Here is a 20,370-nt window from a genome sequence, read left to right as displayed (position 1 = left end):
ATCGTTGAGCATTAGACTTTTTGTTTGCCGCGATATCTATTGTCGAGTAGTAGTACTGAGAGTTCCGCTACTTGACGCTAGATGTATAAAATAATAGTATTTTTGGTAACAAAACCGTTGTATGGAGTGAGCACTCTTGGTCTTCTTAATTCTCATTGGTAACTATCATTGTAGTCTTTTGGCTAACATGATGACAATGAAGCCTGTAAATTTTGCAGTCATGTAGAGCCAAAGCGCTCAGAAGACGCCCTTGCCTATTATCGGCGCCAAAGACGGGTCTTCTGTAAGTACACCAAGCGTCAAGACGACTAAGGTGCACTATACGCAATGCTGAAAGAAAGTGTTGAAAGAAAAGTACCTAAGGTCAGCCCGGATAATTGCAACTGTGGGGTAATTGCAACTATGGGACAGTTGCAACGATGGGACAAAAACACTCTGCAGAAGTGAGTAAAAATGAGAATTATAATGATCAGTCATTATTAATGACTGATGAAAGTATGTCATGTCATTACTTGTATTTTTAGAGTAAATAGTTGCATTGGCTCCATGGCTGCAATTGCCCTGGGTGACCTTATACGAATATGGTAAACAAGACACCGCAATGTACCTTTGTCTTTAGGTTTGTCATCCTCGCTAGACGTCGCGCTGGCATCAATAGACGGCGCGGCCGAAGGCACCGCGTTCAGGTCCGGCTCCGACCCGCCCGCACTTACGCTGCCGCTCAGTTCCTGAGAACAGAAAAATCGCTCGTATAATCCCCTTGGACGTTGAAGCATAGCAATTTTCGCATATTCTAGACAATTTTGGGTAAACTATTATTGGTACTGAAAGGCACACTCAATGACCTTATGTATTTAAAGGTGCCAAGTGAAAAAGCGCGGTCCGCTAAGTTTTATGCCAATTGTTACGTCAAGTATATACCTTATGGGAAAACTTATGTATGCATTTTTACCGCCTAGTTTAAGCAAAGTTAGCGTGTGCGTTAGTATGTAAACTTCCAACACGGAGGAAGTGGGTTTTGTACCCATATTGGTATTCGTACCAATGACTTTCTCAGAATTTGCGTAACGTAAGAAAATTCATGTTTTTTTTTATGGATTTTTATGGTCAAGATGGCCTTTTAAGCCAAATCTCATAGAACAAAATTAAAGGCAGGTAAAACCTATGCTAGCGCCATCCATCAAAACCTATAAGTTTTTATAAATTGTGATATCGACATAGCATAGCAGTAATAAAAAAATAATTAATTAGAGACTTCATGGGTGACAATAAACGTAGTGATTATATGCTCTTTGGTGACAATATTGAATATGTCTTTACAGGATTCTTCTACTTTTTTTTAAAATTTATTTTTGTAAAAATAGATCATATATATATATATATATATATATATATATATATATATATATATATGTTCTTATGCTGTAAGAACTTGTATGTGTAAATTAAGTTCGGCAAAAACTTTTTATAACTTATTATTATATTTCTATAAGTGAGAACCTAATATACTAAAATAAAACCTTTGACAGTTAGCAACCTCATTGAGAAATCGCTAGGTCGATATTACCTGTAGTGTGGGGTTCACGAGGGGGCGATGCTGCGTAGGATGCGGGATGCAGTGCGCCGAGCGGTGCAGGGGCTCGTCGCGCAGCCCCCGCACTCCCAGCAGCGACAGCGGAGCGCCTGGCGCCGCCTCCTACAAGCGAACATGTACCAAGCCTGACTTCGAGTCAATCTCACAGAAATTTATAACTTGTACCTACAGGAAAGTCTCTCGTTTATAGAGTTGAAAGGAGGCTTCCCTTGTTTTAAAAGTTAAAAGCTTTCAAAAACAGGTCCGCTGAACTGGTTTATACATTGTACAATCGGCAACAGAGGTAGCTAAGGGGCCTAGGTATTTTAAAATTATGTTACAGTCTTGTGTTGGCAACACATTTATTAGTAAGTAGATCGCTCGGCTAATTAAAATGATAGGGTGGGTTTAGCATATTTACAAATAAACAGTTAGTCCATGTCTCAAAAATATTGTACTATTTAAGGCCTGTGCAGTGTGCACACCGGGTGCGTGTGCGTTGTAATATACAGATCCTTATGAAAGCCGGCACACCGCTTGCGTGACGTCTGCGTGCGCGGCACAAACATTTAAGCGTGCACGTGCGTGCACATGCTCTGGCCTTTATTCTCTCATTGATAATTGTTGCTATAAATAGCCTAATGAGGTTTCGTGTTGTTCACTATTAAATATCCTACCCACATTAAGTCCTATTTAATAATTTACCTTTCGGCGCAACGGCTTGGTAGGACTGACATCTTGGAGCAGTTGCAACGACCCCGTGATCACGGGCGGCTCGGCAATCGACGCCGCCTTTGGCCTACAACATGCCGTTAACACAGCTCTAGATACTTCCTTGATATTTCAATCAAAATGAATAGTTAGCTTGACTTGAGGAGTGCTCAAAGTTCAACCGATTTCAAAATATTGCAAAAATATAGGTTAGATTTTGTAAGCAGATTCCCAAAGAATGGTGAGAATGAAATTTTATCATAGTCTAATATTTAAAGTCGGTCGATTTTACCACAATGCACTTACAGTACAGTATTTTATTTGTATAGTTATATTGTAATTTAAATAAAACTATAGAAGAGTGGAAGTAGTTAAAACATGTCACGTGCAACAATTAGACAACAGGGTCGGATTAAACTAGAGTGTGACCTTGAATGCCTCCTTTATAATAGATAGTGTCCGAGTCCTTCAGGCCTGATTTTTGACCTTTCGGTGATAAGAAATAACTCGACATTTATTTGGAAGTTAATATCTTTTTTTCATGATATACAAATCGCCTGATGGTAAGCGATTACCGTCGCCCACGGACACCTTCAACACCAGAGGGGTTGTGTGTTGCCGGCCATGTTAAACCAAGTTAATATTAACATTATTAACCATAGAGAATTGAGTATAGAGGCATATTGTCAAAGTAAAATTTGTAGTCAACTAAATTTAGACTCTGATTAATGCGGCCCTGTTAAGGAAGAAACTACAAAATATGGCAGAGACGCAAATCAGTGCATTACACTTTGAATTCATGTAGTGCGTCGATTCTAATAACTAGAGGTCGGAAAGTGGCTACCATTTTACCATTTTTCTGGCTTAGTCTGTATACTGTGATATTTATTTTACAGTCGTTTTACTTTGGGCGCCAAAGACGTCAACTGACACGTGCGGCTCCAGCCCATTATCAACCTTCGTGCATTACGACAAGATTCATTATGACGCGCCGCGCACGAACGCGTGACTTTCAAAGGGATAATACTCGTAATACGATCTTAAAACATCTATTTAAATAAATATTCAGTTACTACCTTTCCGACCTCCAATTCCGACCTATAATTGATAGGTATTAAGGATAATATAAGATAGACAAGATAAGATAAATAACACTTTCAGTAGAGGCTTAAGCTTAGAAGAAGAAACATACACGGATTTGGAAAAGTAGAGTAAAATAACCAAAACTCAACATAAATAGAAGATAATGTAATGATAAAGATTAATAAAAAAGCATAGAAGCCTCCTTAGAGCCTACCACCAATATCGAAAAATCGAAAATCGTTATTTGTCTTTCTATCGCTTGCCCATTCGAGCGATAGAGGCAGATACCGATTATCGATTTTTCGATGTTAGCTGTAGGTTCTCTGAATCTGACTTGAAATCACAAGAAGACCATTCAAAATAAAATTTACCATTAAAAAAATATTTAATTAAAAATTACCTTTGCGTCTCGTACATTTGTAAACTTTGAGGTGTGTTCAAAAAGTTTTAGAATCAAAACAATGTCTATAGTTAAAAACGTTTAATGCAAATTAATATAAACAAAAAAATAATCAATACAAGCGTTACATTTTAATACTGAAATTGAGGTAAATAATAAGATCATTAGTTAAAATATTGTTCTTAACTACACACCGATCCAGGCATTACTTGTACCAAATTAACTGAAATAAAAACAAAAAACCAAAATTAAAACTTTTAGCTGTAAAACATTCCCTATACTAAGTCATGCGAATTAGTGCTAGCGGAACCCCAAAAATCGCTGCTGATTGTGTTAAAAGCATGAGAATCGGTACGATTGATCTTTAGGCCCTTTGAATCAATTTGACCAGTACCCGTGACCAAAAACAGGAGAGGAGTTCTGACGTCAACAAAACAAAAAAAAATGTTCAGAACCCTATCATGAGTATTAAATAAGAGGGCTTTTTTTTATTTAAATGGCCTAAAGATCAATCGTACCGCTTTTCATACCTTTAACACCATTTGCAGCATTTTACTGAATTTCGGGGTGTACCGCTAGGACTAAATAGATAACAGCGTCTTTTGAGCTTATATTTTTAGGTTTAGATATTATATTATAAGAATGTAAACAACCAAGTGTATACCAAAAGGACATATGCTACAAAAAGTGACCAAGAGTTCCATTGTCCGAGGCCGGACTCAAATCGTAGTCTTCAACCCTAGGTCACTTAGACCAGGCACTAGAGACCTTAGCCGCATATAACCAGAGATCGGAATTCTCGTGGCAGTTTGAATTGTCATTAAGGACTTCTCACTTATCGTAGAATGAAGAATGCACAACATATTCAAAAAGATCAAAGTAGAGCTAAATAACAAACGTTCTTATCGCTAATGAGCGATCTCTTCCAGATAACTTTTCAGTAGTTGAACATGCGAAATAGCAATAGTTAATAGTTCACATTTAGTTATTTCAGCTCCGTGTTTTTTCAATTTCACGTTCAAAGCCTTTTTTAGTGCTAACAAATATAACATTAGTTTCTTTATAAAAGAAATAAGTAGTAATTTTTCCAAATTATATGCTTCAATTACTTATTTTACAATCAAATATCCATTAACTATTATAAATTTTTAATATTTTGTGATCTTCATTGTATCTATATATGTGTGCGCAAAGAGAGACCTAAGCCCTCCTACGTGTACACGTTCAACGCAGCTGGCCAACTTTATTGTCACGCGTGCAATAGAGTATTTAAGAGCAAGTTCGGCCTGGCCAGCCACATTAGGGCTCATGCTAGACAACGTCCATAATATCTTTATTTGGGGTCGCCGTCATCGAAAACGATGTGGAGGACTATATATATATATATATATATATATATATATATATATATATATATATGTTTGTATCGGAAGTTGATAAATACGAACTCCCTATGACAGTCCTAAAATGCCACAATAATTCCGGTCTCTGTATATAACATTTATTTCAGTTTAGGATTTGTATAGGGAGCGTGCGAGTTAGAGTCTGCCTACCTTTTTGCCTAAATAACAAACTTTAACTTGACATTGACATATATTAAGGGGCTATGGCGACAATGACCTTCGATCTGAATGCCATAGTTTTCTAACCTGTTAAGAAATATAGTATCCCATATTACTTCAAAGTTAATTGTCTTCGAGATATTTGGTATCAAAGTTGAACAACTTTAGGCCAAAAAAACTGGTTTTCTGGCCATAACTATTGTGTTAATTAGTTTTAAATAAAAATCTCCGACCAGTTTTTAGATAAGTCAAAGACGAACCCAAATGTGTAATTTTCGTATGTAAGATCCTTCACATCAATCGAGTTACGAAAAAAGTGTTTTTTTTTAATGTTTAAAAAATCATAAAAAAATAAGTATTCATTTCTTTTAAAATCCGTCAGACAAGAATGGAGATAAAAAATTGAAGAACCGATAGCCGTTTGTATTATAACTCTATCTGTAGTGCAAATATAAGAGTAACGGCTCAAAACTTGTCAAAAATCGATGTAAATCACAGGGAATCCCTTAAGGCCAATAAGCAGCTCCTACAACTCACGCACGCTCCCTTGTGCGAGTCTGCTATCTCGTGGAGTAAATTGGAAAACAAGTCTGGGGATCCTGTGCTGCCCCCTACAGTTCACTGTAGCTAGATAGTGTTTCTAATTAAATAATTAGATTTGTTTAATAGTGGTATCTATTTAAGCAAATCCCGTTTACAACGATACAATTCATTGAAAATCAGGAGAAGTATAGTAAGAAGTACGTAGGGAATCCAAACTTCGCCGTTGGTGGGTGGTGGCCTAACTTCGTCCAAGTAAAATATAACAATAATCATTTATCAAGAAATACATATCTATTGAATTAAAAAAAACTACGTATATAGTACAATTTTTGTGTTTTCCCATCCGTCCCCCTCAACCCTCAACTCAACTTCGCCTTATACTTTTTTTTCTTATTCCAAATCCTAAATGTTGAATACGCTCATGAATCCCAATCCCATGAATTATAATTTACTGCTGGAGAATTTTGGGTACGAATTATTCTAACCGTTATTTTCAATGAACTGTAACACTTGGGTTTGATTCTAAGTGTAAGGCCTGAGTGGAGGCTCGAAGCGGAGCGTTCGGCGGGGCGTGCAGCGTGGCGTCGGGCTCACAAGCGATGCGAGCAGCGCGCAGTGCGGCCGCTCCTATACGTTTGCATTTGTTGAAAATGCACGCCGCACGCCCCGCCCCGCTGCACGCCCAACTCGGGCGTCCACTCAGGCCTTACACTAAGTCAGTTGCTATCGTGGCTAACATCTAGTCATTCAACCATTCCCATTCATCAGGTTCCCACTCACAGCTCTGACCTGAAGGGCGGGATCTCGGGTATCTTGCCGATGTTGATCTTCTTCTTGTCCGGCGGCTTGTCCTGCTGCTTGTCCTGCTGCTTGGGCGTGGTGGGCGTGATGGTGCGCGGCGTGCTGCGCGACGACGGCCGCACGTCGTCCACGGACGGACATTCCGACTGGGAATAGGGAGTATTACTGCAATGTTCTGCCACCAGAAAGCAGCACTATCACATGTTCTACAGCATAGTCACTTCGTTCGTTTCTTAAACCCACACTTGTGTTTTAATGCCTTTCATTATGTAGCAGTCACAAGTCTTAACCAACACTAATTTATATTTCATATCGAACAAAAAGGCATCTCGACTGATATTAGAATAGGTGTCGGATCGAATTGCTCTTTTTTTTTCAGAGATGTTCGAAATTTGAATGGCATTATCAAAACCATTTTGATGTAGTAGTGGAGCAATTATAACATTTTCACAGATAAGAAATTTATTGTAACAACGCAGTTTATCTTAATGTTGGCCATTATTTACGGATTTTTAAGGCATCATAGAAGGTTTATGATATGTGTGTAGATAAAGTAATTTAACATTGGTGCAGTATGGTAGGATATAAATACAAAAGGGTTGTTTTACTAGTGCGTGGGCATTTCTGGTGGCTTACCATCGCTGGAACTCTATTTTAGCCAACTCCGTAGGAGACAATAAGAGAATTTCCACTGTTACCGAATATCAAATGTCACTTTAATACCATAAACTGGCGCAGTTTGGTAGGATACATATACGAGTGTTGTTTTGTTATCATAACGCGAGTGAGCGTTCTCGATGGCGTCTCGTCACTGGAACTCCATAATTATAAATCACAATATATTTATTTTACAATTTAAAGGACTAACTATCATGTTAATAACGTCGCAGTTCGGTAGGATACATACACCAAGTTTTTTAAAGTCTATTAATTTCAAGGGTGCATTCTTGAGCTTAACTTTATCTGATATGGCCCCTACGAGCGTGTACACTTGCCTTAGAGCCTGTTTACATATTGATTAGTGTTTAGTATGAATTTATAAATTTGTTACTAAACACAAGTACTATTTCGGACGATTCGAAATAATATTGATATATCATAGTTTTCAATAGTCTGGTTGAGTTAAACAGAATGCCCGTGTTACAAGAACGCTATATTCAACATTTAATTACTTTTTTATGAAAAATATGCAATTTTTAGAAAATTTACTATTTATTTACATTTCGTAAATGTACTTAGCCATGACCCGAAGCTAATGAAGCATAAAAAAAACACAGTAATTGTTGTTTTAATAGTTACCATAAGTGGTGCATGGGCGTTTTTGATGGCCTCTCGTCGCTGGAACTCCACTTTGGCCATCTCGGTGGCGAGCCAGCCGGGGATTTCCGGGATAGCTAGTCGGAGGGCCAGCACTATCACGAGGATTAGATGCTGTAAAATAATAAGATTAACTATAGTATTTTTTTGACAAGCAGATTCGTCTGCAAGCTAACGCAAACGCACGGATTGCGGTGGTTGAGGGTTCAAGTCCTGCCGGAAGCATAACCATTTTTTCCTTTAATATAAAATTAAGATTAACTATAACATATTTTTCTTAAAAAACGTCTTTAACTTTGTTAGTTACAAATTGCTAGTGTAGTATATGGACAGTAAAGTATTAACAAATAAAATACATTGCAGGCTGAATTTAGGTGAATGGTTTAATTTTTTCTCACGGTGCATACTTTTCGAAAAAATTAAATGGTCATATAACAAGAAAGAACCGTTCCTAAGCAGCCAAAATAGAACTTTAAAACCTATTGTACCAATACCGTAGTTTTAGTATTGGACTTCCAAGCTTATCTGTTTAAAATTACTACTTAACTAGTAACTATCTACTTCCCCGCTTCGACAATAATTTACTATTCATTGTACTGTCCTGTGTGTCCAAGATTTCTGTCTTTTGAGAAGCATACACGATTTTTGGAGTACTATACCTCAAGCGCTACAATGACCAGTATAGTCTGAGCCGGGGTAGCGTCCGGTAGCAGCCTGTGTACGGGTCCTGACAAGCCGATCAGAGCGCAGTTCACTAGCACGGCCACTGCAACCATAGCTTCCATCGCGCTCTGAAAAACACACGTATATAAATAAATATTATAGGAACATTTTTACACAAAATGACCAAGTCCCACGGTAAGTTCAAGATGGCGTGTGTTGTGGGTACTCAGACAACGATATACACCCAAGGCCAAAAGAATAGAAACAAGGTTGTTTTCTTTAATATCTCATGTTTCTGTCTTTGTTTTATAATTGTAAATTTGTAACCTAAAATTTACATTAAGCAACCACAAAATGTTAAAAATACTCGGCAAATATCAAAACATCCTAAAATAATGTCAAAAACATACAAAAAAAATTAGGAAAAATTAATGTAATTATACCCTTTTAATTGCTTTGAAAAATGTTGAACTGGCAAAAAATATCATAGCCACAACTAGAGTAATGGGCTTTTAAAATGTGACCATTTTTTTTCTAATGAGTAGTATATAAATTACACTTTTCTATTAAAATATAAGCTGGTTTCTGTACTTTTGGCCGGGAGTGTTTAAAATATACAAATACTTAAATACAATATAAAACATCCATGACTCAGGAACAAATATCTGTGCTCATCACACAAATAAATCATGGTTGACTGGTATTGGTTTCTGGCATTAAGTCTACCAGTGTAGTAAGTATTGTGCAATAAAGTTTAAATAAATAAGTATATAAATAAATGCCCTTACCGGGATTTATACCCGGGACTAGGCCAGACTGGTCGTCAAACACTGACTACTGGTATATTATTTTAAAAAATATTGTAAGTGTTAAAAAAAAGTCATCTGTAGAAAAAGGCCCTTCGGCGTCCACGTCGTCAGCGGAATTCCTATTAAAGCTTTATACGTAAAGCCTAATTAACCATGAACCCTCTAGCCAATCTCTTGCTTGATGATGGACTGCAATGTGTCAGTCCGAGATGACGGACCACGCTCGTAATCCCGCGACAAGTGGGACTGAAAAAAGGCACGGAATCCCGGAATTGGAAGCCCTAGTACAGTCAGCATCAAAAGTAGCGGATGAAACAACGCGCTAAAAGTATCTGATATTCTGAATAACTTTTCCAAATATAAATAAATTTCTAAAATTCGCGCTCAAAAGTATATCTTTTACAGTCTTAAGGTCTTCGCACACTATACCAATTCCACACCGACTCAACTCACTTTTGGTTCACCTTAGTGGACGACGAGTGGACGACACGTAGACCACCAGACAGTTCTAAATTTTAAACATTGTACTATAGGACATACAAGATAAGGCTTTAATTTCAATATTTAATTTTGAGTCGAGTGGCTGTTGAGTTGTAACAATGTGCTAAGACCTTTAGTTGTTCTATATTAAAGACATTACTTTTTGTTAAGCCGTTACAGAATGGTACATATTTATGAAACGTTATTTGATCCGCTACTTTTGATGCTGACTGTAGGACAGTAGTCACCTGCCAGCTGCCGATGCTGCTGACTCTCTCCCCGAACGGCCGCTGCGCCACGTGGCACAGCTTGAAGGCGTCGGCGCGGATCTCGGCCGCGTTGTTCAGTTGCGCGCATAACGCGGCCAGGGGGAATGCGGAGGAGAAGAGCACTACGTGCCCGAGCTGAGTTAGCATTTCGAGGTATTCTGCGAATGTGCCGTCGTACTGAAAATTGCATGAAAAAAATCAAATCAATATGAAGAGCTAGGACGTGAGCCGCGATTTATAATCACGTCTCACATATTGCTAACTTACAAGGAAAGGTATCCAACTGTCCGGTTCCGATTTGATTTATATATGTTATAGAGTAGTCTAAAATAATAGACACGTATTTTTTTTTAGTTGCCCAATCTCAACTTATTGGGAGAAATTGTCCTCCAAACTATTTAAAAATGACTTAATCTTCTAACTCCTTTAGAAAGTGATGCTCAAGCAACTTGCTAGTTAATGGCTGGTTTGAGTATGTGTTTGAGAGCAGGAAAAAATAATGAGCACGTGTTTTGTTATATCGACTCATTTTTTCCTAAACGGTGACGTGGCGTCCGAGTGACAGCTTTTGTTTGATATAGCGTCGAAAAGGTTAACCAACTACCGAAGCTTGCTAGACGCCGGTGAAAATTTCAGCCAAAAACTTGTATAGATTTTGATGAATGTCTTAAAAGAACGTTATGTACCTTGAACAGCTGCGATTCCAGTTCCGCTTGATGTATAACCTTTTGCCCGACGCTGGTCTCAGAATCGCGTCTCTCTTCTCCGTTCGCGACTTGACTCGGCGTCGGTGTGTCTGTCTTTTTACTGTCGAACATCTCTGTTATTTGTGCCGCTGTTGGGGCTGAAATTTACTGTTGCTTAACTTCTTTTATTTGAATAATGTTGCCATCGTGTAATTTACGAATACCAAGTTATAACTAAATAATGTCAACACTTTTTGTCATACGCGTACAAAAAATTTGCGTTCTGATGTCGACGTTCATTGGGCATAATAAAGTTATTTCTAGTGTTAAATGATATCTAATTCACCTGGAGACGCAAAAGCTATCAAAAATAAGGCTCCTAGTTATTTTGCTAAACGGCATATTGGACATTGATAATCCCGTATAGGCGTATGCCTCTTACTTACTTTTCATAGGACTGAGGGCTCCGAACACGTCGACGCATATTTTGGCCAATCTCAAGTTCTCAATCAAATAGGGCAGAGCCGACTCTTTCAGGTTGCCTATGATTTGTCTCGTTATAAGCAATACTGCTAGTTGCTGAAATTAATAACGGTATTTTTCAATATTCACAAAAATCATTAAAAAAAATGTGTGAGTGTCGTAGAACACTCGGTTGGATCGGAGTTAAGAAACGGTCGTGACGGATTGAAGTGTTAACGCCCAAGGTGGAAATAATTTTGCTACCATGTGACACGTCATACTGCTTTTGACATCACATATGAGGAAATCATGTTCATTGACACACGGTTGGAACGAAGTTAAGAAAAGATCGTGAGGGAAACGTGATGGAAAATTCTTACACTTTTTATCGCCTAGCCCCGTCCGCCAAGTCCGTAGCGTGCTTTTCACACACTTCAACGTCAACGGTCTACTCTCTACGAGATTCTAACAAATACAAACCCAATGAGATGTTGTTGTAACACTAATTAAGTTATCACCTAGCCTGTTTCATATAGCTTCAGTCTGCATCGCCAAATTAGCTGGATGTTATCATAATATTACATTTCATAAGTAAATATACCAAATTTGAATGCAACAAAATGTCAATAAGTGATTAAATTCTAATAGATAAGTTGTCAGTTTTTCCCGAAACTAAACAAAGGTGTTGTTTCATACTGTACAAGGGTTACTTTGTGTACAAGGGATCTTCAAGGACGGACGAAATAGGGAGCGTGCGTGAACTGCAGACGGCAGCACAGAAGCCACATATTCAGTGGCGCGAAGCATTATGTCATGTTTCCATTTTTAGATTCAAGCCACTAGATGGACCCTACTATGGGAAATCCAGCGTTTACGAGTAGTGTAGGGGCAGCAACTGCTTAGAAGCATGACTTGTTTTCTCTGTCGATGCGGATTTACGAAGACGAGATGGCAGACCCTCCAACATGCACGGTCTCTATTGGCTACGTGCGAAGTGCATGGTGCATGGTAGGGGTAAGTAAAGCGATCCCAGCGCATAAGGTGGTAAAAATTAGAACTAACTGCAGATAGCGTATTTAAAATTTCGCATAAGTCATATGGCTCAAAAAGAAAATTTAATTTACGATTACTCCTGAAATATTCATTTAAATTGTATGGTGTAATGGACCATTATAATCTGTATGAAAAACTTAATATAACTAACGTATTTAATTTAACAATTATTAATACTGTATCCATGTAGCTTTGCAAATGCCACATATTATGTGATCTTTTTCTAGAAGTTAAGAATGGGTAAAAGATAGATATTTAACATTGCGGACTCTTTTATAGACCCATGAACAAGAGACAACCCCACCATACATTGTGTTATTTGTTGTTATAGCTCAAACGGATTAGGCAGCGTCTTCGATTAAGCCTAGCCAGCGTGATTTTTTCCCCACAACATCAACAAAACCTTGACAAATTATATGATATACCTAAACCTTCCTCAAGAATCACTCTGTTGATAGATGAAAGACGTAAAATCCGTTCAGTAGTTTTTAGTTTTGGAGTAATTTTATAAGATGTAGTGAATTGATGATTTCCCCTAGATTCGCGGAGGCTAGGTTGCGTGACAGACGTGCATATAGCGAATAAGAATACTTGTGGCACTTGTATATTTACCTCTTTTAATTTGTCCATATCCTGTAGATAAAACGCAATGTAGAACAAACTCATGAACGAGTTTACAAATTGGAACTGAAACGAAAAACAATCGATTTAAACACAATCGGAGATATTCAAACACAATAAAAGCGTACCACGCGTGTATTAATGTTTTCTGTGGTTTGTAAATGAGAAATTATGTGAAACCTAATAAATGTATCATTTTAAGGTTTTTTACAAAGCTATATTTACCGATTACAACTTTCATGCCAAATTTAGTAAGCGTTTGTAAGATGTTTTAGGCCAAGTTTTGATTGTAAACGACGCAGCAGCTTTTTCATGATTTTTAATTGTTCCTCTGCTATGTAATTTTCACTATTTTTCTTAGGCAACATTATTCACGGATTTTGTAATATTATTTTCGTATAATAGGCAAGTTAAATTTCAGAGTAATATAAATGAAAGTTTTCATGAAGTCTACTTTCGATTGAATTATTAAGAAATGTACGATTTAATTATAACTTTATACGTATTTGGACGTAATTTGACACATACATATGTTATTTTCCATTATTAATAGTTTGAAAATAGTCGGTTGATTGATTGAAGATACTTAAAATTATATCGATTAATCTTGCATATATCAATAACAGACGCATTATAACTTCACGTGTACATCGCGGGCATGGCGTCTATTTAAATTTAAAACAATCGATTAATAAAAGAAACCAATCAAAACTCGGCCAGTATCATGCACAAAAAAAACGCGTGCTATGCCAGAAACCCTTGTGCATTAAATGATATATCTGTTAATAACCTTTCATTGTCTATGGCAAGCAAAGCGTGGTGATTTAGCTCGTCTTTAGCATGGCGTTTAGTTTACATCGTTTAAATACAAACCAATGCTATTTTCACAATCAGATGGTTCTCATACTTTGTCTCGAGACGATAGTTTTCTGTTCAAAACAAAATCGGGATGTGTCATTTCAGTGTTACCATTTTAAATATATTTGTTGTTTTTTTTTACGTCCAGTCCCGTTTGGTAAGCAATAAAAAGAAAATTATACGCTATAAGTTTCTTTCTAATTACATGTAGATTACTTCCTAGCTAGATTACTAAAAACTAAGTTTAGGTACATAATTTAGTTAAACTACTTAGAATAAAGTTTAGGATACAGAATCTATTGTAAAGTGGTGCTAATTTTGTAATGATTATACTGAATTTAAAAGAAATGGATATCGTAGACAAAGTATAGTTCAATATCATGCATAAATATTTCCAATCTATAAGATACAGTAATCTAAAGTAAGATAAAGTAGTAATATCAAACCAAATTTAAAATGTAATCCACACTTTCAAATTAAATCCAAACAAAAAACCAAACAGCCAAGATATGTATGAATATCCACATTACATTTACAAGTGAAAAAATGTAGAAATATAATATTTATTAAATATTACGTTTTGTTTGAAACTCGATATAACGTGAAATACATGCAAAAAGGTTCACTGCATGCATTGCTGGCCAGTAATTTCCTTGAATAAGTTTACCTACTTTCACTCGTTATACTAGGTGGCCAAAAAATATGTGCATTCCCGTTTGCCAGGGAGGTTTTGGGCTTACACTGAGCAACTTTTACTATGGGACCAATCCCAAAATCGCGAAAATTTTTTTTACCCTCCCATAGAAAATGGACCAGCTGAAATGTATGAAACTGCCAGAAATTTTTTTCGCGATTTCGGAGTTGGTACCATAGTGAAAGTTGCTTAGTATAAGCCCAAAACCTCCCTGATAACGGGAATCCACATATTTTTTGGCCACGGGGCCACGGTCATATACTGGAAAAAAATCATTGTTTTCGGCGAATAATTGTTTTCCAATTTTTGGAGTATGTACAGTCAAGGTATTAAATATCGTTACGGACAAAGTGACAAAAAAATGTACACACTACCTTAATATATCGGCAATAAGGTCGTGTATACATATTTTTGGCACTTTATCCGTTTCGATATTTAATACCTTAACTGTACATGCAATCATAAATACGTCTTGGCCGTTTATCTGAAGATTAGCTATATTGCTAACAGTGCATATCTAAATCACTTCAGGACTTCGAAATAGCGAGAGTATTTTGAAAATTGTAATTTTCAAGTATTTCGTACTAAAAATGAGTGTGGATACTAATACATAATTACCAATAAAACCAAAACATATCAAAACAGAATTCCATCATACCTTTGTCGTTGAGCCACCTCGCTATCCGGGCGTATGCCTCCTCCTCCAGAAATATTATGATGGCCAAGAATGCCCGGGGCACAAAATTAAAATAACCTATTTTGTTTTCCCACCAATCCTGCAACAAATTAATACTTCACTAAATCAAATTGTATTCTCCTGGGTTCCAGAGGCTTTTAGCCCTTAACTTACATTTTAGCTTTTCTTTAATTACAAAAGATCCTTAAAACGCACAAAGCTAACACTTGGTTTATTTAGAGTTGTCCGTCAACAAAAAGCAACAGCTATATGTATAAATAAATAAATAATAAATATTATAGGACATTATTACACAAATTGACTAAGTCCCACAGTAAGCTCAATAAGGCTTGTGTTGCGGGTACTTAGACAACGATATATATAATATATATATATTTATAAATACTTAAATACATAGAAAACATCCATGACTCAGGAACAAATATCCATGCTCATCACACGAATAAATGCCCTTACCAGGATTTGAACCCGGGACCATTAGCTTCGTAGGCAGGGTCACTACCCACTAGGCCAAACCGGTCGTCAAATATCGAACAATGAGAAATTTATTAGTGCTAGCTGGCGATTGACGAACAGGCACTCCAACTCACGACTCAAGCAAGTAATGATCACGGGTCTCTTGTATGGATTTTTTTATACAAAGAAACCGGTTCTGTAGTGTATGATTGGGAGAGATATTTTTATACAGCGCAACAGAAGGTGACAGGAAGTAGAGCTCTTTGTTTTGTACTCGAGTCAAACAATACGTTTGATAGGGTAACGGTAAGCGTCTAGTTATTATCTGTACGTGCAAGAGTGTAAAAGTTATGAAAACCGCGCTACGTACAGAAGAGTGACCGGGAAGGAGACGCCGTGCCACCAAATTCTGCGTTACCATGCCGGGTACTCGGGCTCGGGCCAGCCGGATACTACGCTTGTGGTCTCTCTCTACTATACCTGCATGTGCAACAGTGTGAAAGTGATGACAGTAGCGACCACTAGACACAGAAGAGTGACCGGGAAGGAGACGCCGTGCCGCCAGAGTCTGCGTTTCCATGCCGGGTACTCGGGCTCGGGCCGTCCGGTTACTGGGCTTATGCTCATTTCTCCCTGGCAAAAGAACATTTTAGGTCAAAATTGGACATACATAAAACACATTTTTAGGGTTCAAATACACATAAAACACATAGCCAAATGGCAAAAAACTAAACCCTTATGGATTCGTCACGTCTGTCTGTCAAAGTCACTTTTTTCCGAAACTATAAGAACTTGTTGAAACTTGGATGTATTCTATGAACCGCATTAAGATTTTCACACAAAAATAGAAAAATAAAAACAAAAAATTTTGGGGATTCCCCATACTTAGAACTAAAACTCAAAAATTTTTTTTTTCATCAAACCCCTTAATGGGTTATATTGAGGTTTCTAATATCATTTTTTTCTAAACTGAATAGGGACCGTGCGCGTTGGAGGGTCTGCCATCTTGTGGCCTGAATCGGAACCATAAACATGCACATGTACACGTCACGTGTTTTCTTGTGCATAGTATGTTCTGCCATCTTGTGGGCTACATCGGAATAAAAAACATCACATTTACGCCTCGCGCCAAAAATCTGACGGCTCCTGTGCTGCCTCCTACAGTTCATGCACGCTCCCTATAGTTTGCGCGAGAGACACTTCCAACGTGGTAAAATGTGTCTGTGTGTGTGTGTGTGTGTCCCTGTAACGTCTAAAATAAGAGAATAATAAAACTAAAAAAAATATGTGATGTACATTACCATGCAAACTTCCACCGAAAATTGGTTTGAATGAGATCTAGTAAGTATTTTTTTTTTTAATATTACGTCATAAAATAAAATAAAATAAATTTTCTTCATCAAACCCATACGTGTGGGGTAGCTATAGATATATCAGAAAAATAATTAAATTTATGATAGACTATGACAAAATTATTAAAATATCAGATATATTATGTCAGCTATATTTTATATTTACCTGAAATAACGGCCTCGGCTCCACCAAAAGTTCAGATCTCTGATCCAATGTTCCCCATTTATATGCCAGCGCGTTTGAATACCTGAAAATACGAATAACACTGGCTAAATTATAGTGAATTCTCCCTATATTATATGTATAATTCATATTGTATTTTACCAAATTACCTCTTCCATGTCTCCAAATAAACGCAGGCCCATAATACGTTAAACAAAGAAAATAAAACATGGGCGATATCCTTCCAATTTTCATTGGCAGTCCCTAACCAAATCTGGAAACGAAAACACACGTAATATTTCATGAGTAATTCGTTCGTTTATAAGGAGTACCGGTTTAAAATAAATAAAAAATACAAATTTCTCGTTTGGAGGTCACTTCAAGAAGAAAACTTTCGATATTAGCTTGTATTTTTTTATAGGTGTTATGTCTGTATTTTGTGAATAAAAACGAATGATTTATAGAAATTTTATAACCAATTCACACTAAACTGAAAGGATAAACTAACAATTTGACTGGCTGACCATTCATTTAGTCTAACGGTCAGTCAATAATTTATATCAGCAGTTTTAGGAAGGCAACAATGCCTGCCTCAAATTATGATTCGTATAATCTTCGTAGCATACCTAAGCATTAACTTTTTTCCTGACTAGAAAAGCCGCAATAATAGAGGACCACGCTAAGTTTTTCTGCCAAGGGCTATGTCAAGTATGGCACTTTTATGGGATAAGTATGCATTGTTCCTGTCAATTCAGTGCAAAGTTAGCGCGGACGGAGTCTACACTAGAAAGCCATTCGGCTCACGAGCTGCGAGATTTGTGTATATTATGAGAACTCACCCAAAACACGAACCCGACTATAGCAGGCACAGTCAGCGAACGTGTATAGTGCCCCAGCCAGGCGAAGTACATCGCTATTTTTACTCCAAAGTATTCGCTTATTTCATCTGCAAAACAAATATCACACATGGATAGTTTGTTCACAAACAAGAACTTAAATTATCCACTCCTGTTTTCAAAAGTAAATTGCGCCACGTTCTTGGAATTGTAACGCTGAATTATGGGCCTTTCGGGCAAAAGCGGTCCACTGAGATCCCGTGTGAATAAAAGAGATGCATCAATTAAAGCTGCCTGCTCGCTTCCCCATTACTTTTTCCAAGAAAAAATAGTCACTCGCTAAGATATATAATATAATGCATACGCCTCTCCGTCTGCTGTGGCAGATCGCGATGTTAATGTGTGATTTGCCTAACAGAAACGGAACAAAAGCTTCATCTTACAGCGTCTTAGGTATCTAATCAGTCCTAGGAATTTCCTAAAGCCACATTAAAGGATACAATGGTTAATTGGTCATATTTTTGAATAATGACTCACCTAAAGGCTGCGGCGCGAAGAGCGTCTTCACCCATTTGCGTCTCAGGTTCTCAAGGGCTCCTCGCTCGTGCAGCGGAAACATGCCTTGCACTACACCTCGGGATAAGCACGCCGGCACTGCAACAAACACAATTTTTGAAAAAAAATAATAGAATAATTCACCGCGGTAAGCGATATTCGACTATTCGCGACTAGCGATTTACGAAAATGTTAGACTATCAGGCCCTGAACTGAAGCGCTGGTGACCGAGCGGCATAAGAGCGTGCGACTTGCAATACCGAGCTCGCGGGTTCAATTCAATCCCCGGCTCATACCAATGAGTTTTTCGTAACTTATGTACGAAATATCATTTGATATTTACCAGTCGTTTTCCGGTTCGCCTCTCGAGGTCAGAACTAGTGCCTAGGTCAATTCTAGGGATTAGTTGTCAAGCGGACCCCAGGCTTCCATAAGCCGTGGCAAAAATGCCGGGACAACGCGAGGAAGAAGAAATCAGGCACTTAACTCACTAATCAAGAGGGGGAGGGCCCAAATGCTGTTATAGGGCCCATATTTGGTCTTTATAAATCTAGTACTTTTTTATATTTGAGGTTCACTCATTAAAATAGAAATTTGTCTTTTCTATTGTTGTCCTACTTTACAAACGTCATAAGAGTTACATCAACATTATTCAAGTAGGCTTATAATACCGCACGTAATAAGTACCCTGAAAACCGTCAAAACGCTACGCAGGTAACTTCCGAAGAACATTTAGAGTGCCTCTTGAGCTAAAGTACCAATATTGTTTAGTGAACATTTTAGGATCAAAACAATTAGTATCTTACAGCTTAAGACACAGAGTACAAATTACAAATGAATCTCTTTGGTTTTTCGAACCTTTTAATGCTTAGGAGTTTCAACTCATCTCGTCAACGTAGCCAATTTTAACACTTGAAGCATTAACTTCTAAAACAAATTTCAGGCAGGGTTGTAGTGTGTTTACTTTAGTTTGGAAACAGCCGGTTCGAAATGAAATGGATTTCTGCTATTACTAGATTTATGATATCATTAAAAAAGGTAGAATTCGTAAACGAGCAGACGAATCGCCTGCGATTGCCGTCGCCCATGGACACCCGCAACACCAGAGGGTATGTAAGTGCATTGCCGGCCTTTGAGACGGGAGTACGCTCTGATCTTGAAGGTCTGAAGGTCGTATTGTTCTAGAAATACCGCAGACGACAGTTCATTCCACAGTTTAGCTGTGCGAGGAAGCTGAGTAGGTATAATAAACTCGAAAAACGATCTGACATCACCTTCAATTAGAACATTTTTCTACTGAACATTATGTCTGACTCGAAAATAGTCGAAAACTGTTGTCGTTGTTAAGGATTTTATAAATTTTGTATCGTCATGGGGCAGAACCAGCACAAAGGCCTCGGGCGCCCCGGCCCGGATTTCCCGAAATGAGGAATTTCCGATCGAGCGTAAAGTAATAAAAGGCAGGACAATGCGAGGCCTTTTAGTATCACTAGAACGGTAATTTCTATCGGTGGCGTAAGTATAGTAATTTTGCCAAAAATCGTGGAAATATAACTAAATATACCTAATAACCAGACATCCGTAAAAATCATTTAGCCACCTGAAATGTTTTTATCAGCCAAGATGGAGACGCTTAATGCCCGGAACAAATTCTGGTCGTTTACATAGTAATAGTAAATAGGACATACACGAAGAAAAAAATTGGGATCAGTAAAATTATAAAATT

At 37.5% G+C, this 20,370-nt stretch overlaps 1 protein-coding gene across 4 annotated transcripts in view; it reads right to left on the bottom strand.

Annotated features, from left to right (window-relative positions):
- Window positions 1-20,370, bottom strand: part of LOC133516487 (anoctamin-8) — a 41,589-nt gene that overhangs the window by 4,004 nt on the left and 17,215 nt on the right. For 2 of the 4 annotated variants that reach the window (XM_061849466.1, XM_061849464.1), the window contains exons 6-22: window positions 18,627-18,743; window positions 18,093-18,199; window positions 17,424-17,527; window positions 17,257-17,338; window positions 16,219-16,371; window positions 15,244-15,361; window positions 13,907-13,962; window positions 13,025-13,099; window positions 11,344-11,476; window positions 10,898-11,055; window positions 10,191-10,388; window positions 8,650-8,781; window positions 7,973-8,104; window positions 6,653-6,819; window positions 2,279-2,372; window positions 1,568-1,696; window positions 608-728 (exon numbers count right to left, since the gene is read on the bottom strand). In XM_061849466.1, coding sequence (XP_061705450.1) covers window positions 608-728; window positions 1,568-1,696; window positions 2,279-2,372; window positions 6,653-6,819; window positions 7,973-8,104; window positions 8,650-8,781; window positions 10,191-10,388; window positions 10,898-11,055; window positions 11,344-11,476; window positions 13,025-13,099; window positions 13,907-13,962; window positions 15,244-15,361; window positions 16,219-16,371; window positions 17,257-17,338; window positions 17,424-17,527; window positions 18,093-18,199; window positions 18,627-18,743 — 2,076 coding nt within the window. Of the gene's footprint in view, window positions 1-607; window positions 729-1,567; window positions 1,697-2,278; window positions 2,373-3,833; window positions 3,991-6,652; window positions 6,820-7,972; window positions 8,105-8,649; window positions 8,782-10,190; window positions 10,389-10,897; window positions 11,056-11,343; window positions 11,477-13,024; window positions 13,100-13,906; window positions 13,963-15,243; window positions 15,362-16,218; window positions 16,372-17,256; window positions 17,339-17,423; window positions 17,528-18,092; window positions 18,200-18,626; window positions 18,744-20,370 lie in introns of those variants that run through there. The other 2 variants (XM_061849467.1, XM_061849468.1) reach the window with 2 other exon arrangements.

The sequence above is a fragment of the Cydia pomonella genome, chromosome 3, assembly GCF_033807575.1.
Source record: "Cydia pomonella isolate Wapato2018A chromosome 3, ilCydPomo1, whole genome shotgun sequence".
Classification (NCBI taxonomy): domain Eukaryota; kingdom Metazoa; phylum Arthropoda; class Insecta; order Lepidoptera; family Tortricidae; genus Cydia; species Cydia pomonella.
The sequence above is the reverse complement of the archived record's forward strand: the minus strand, read 5'-3'. Positions and strand labels throughout refer to the sequence as shown.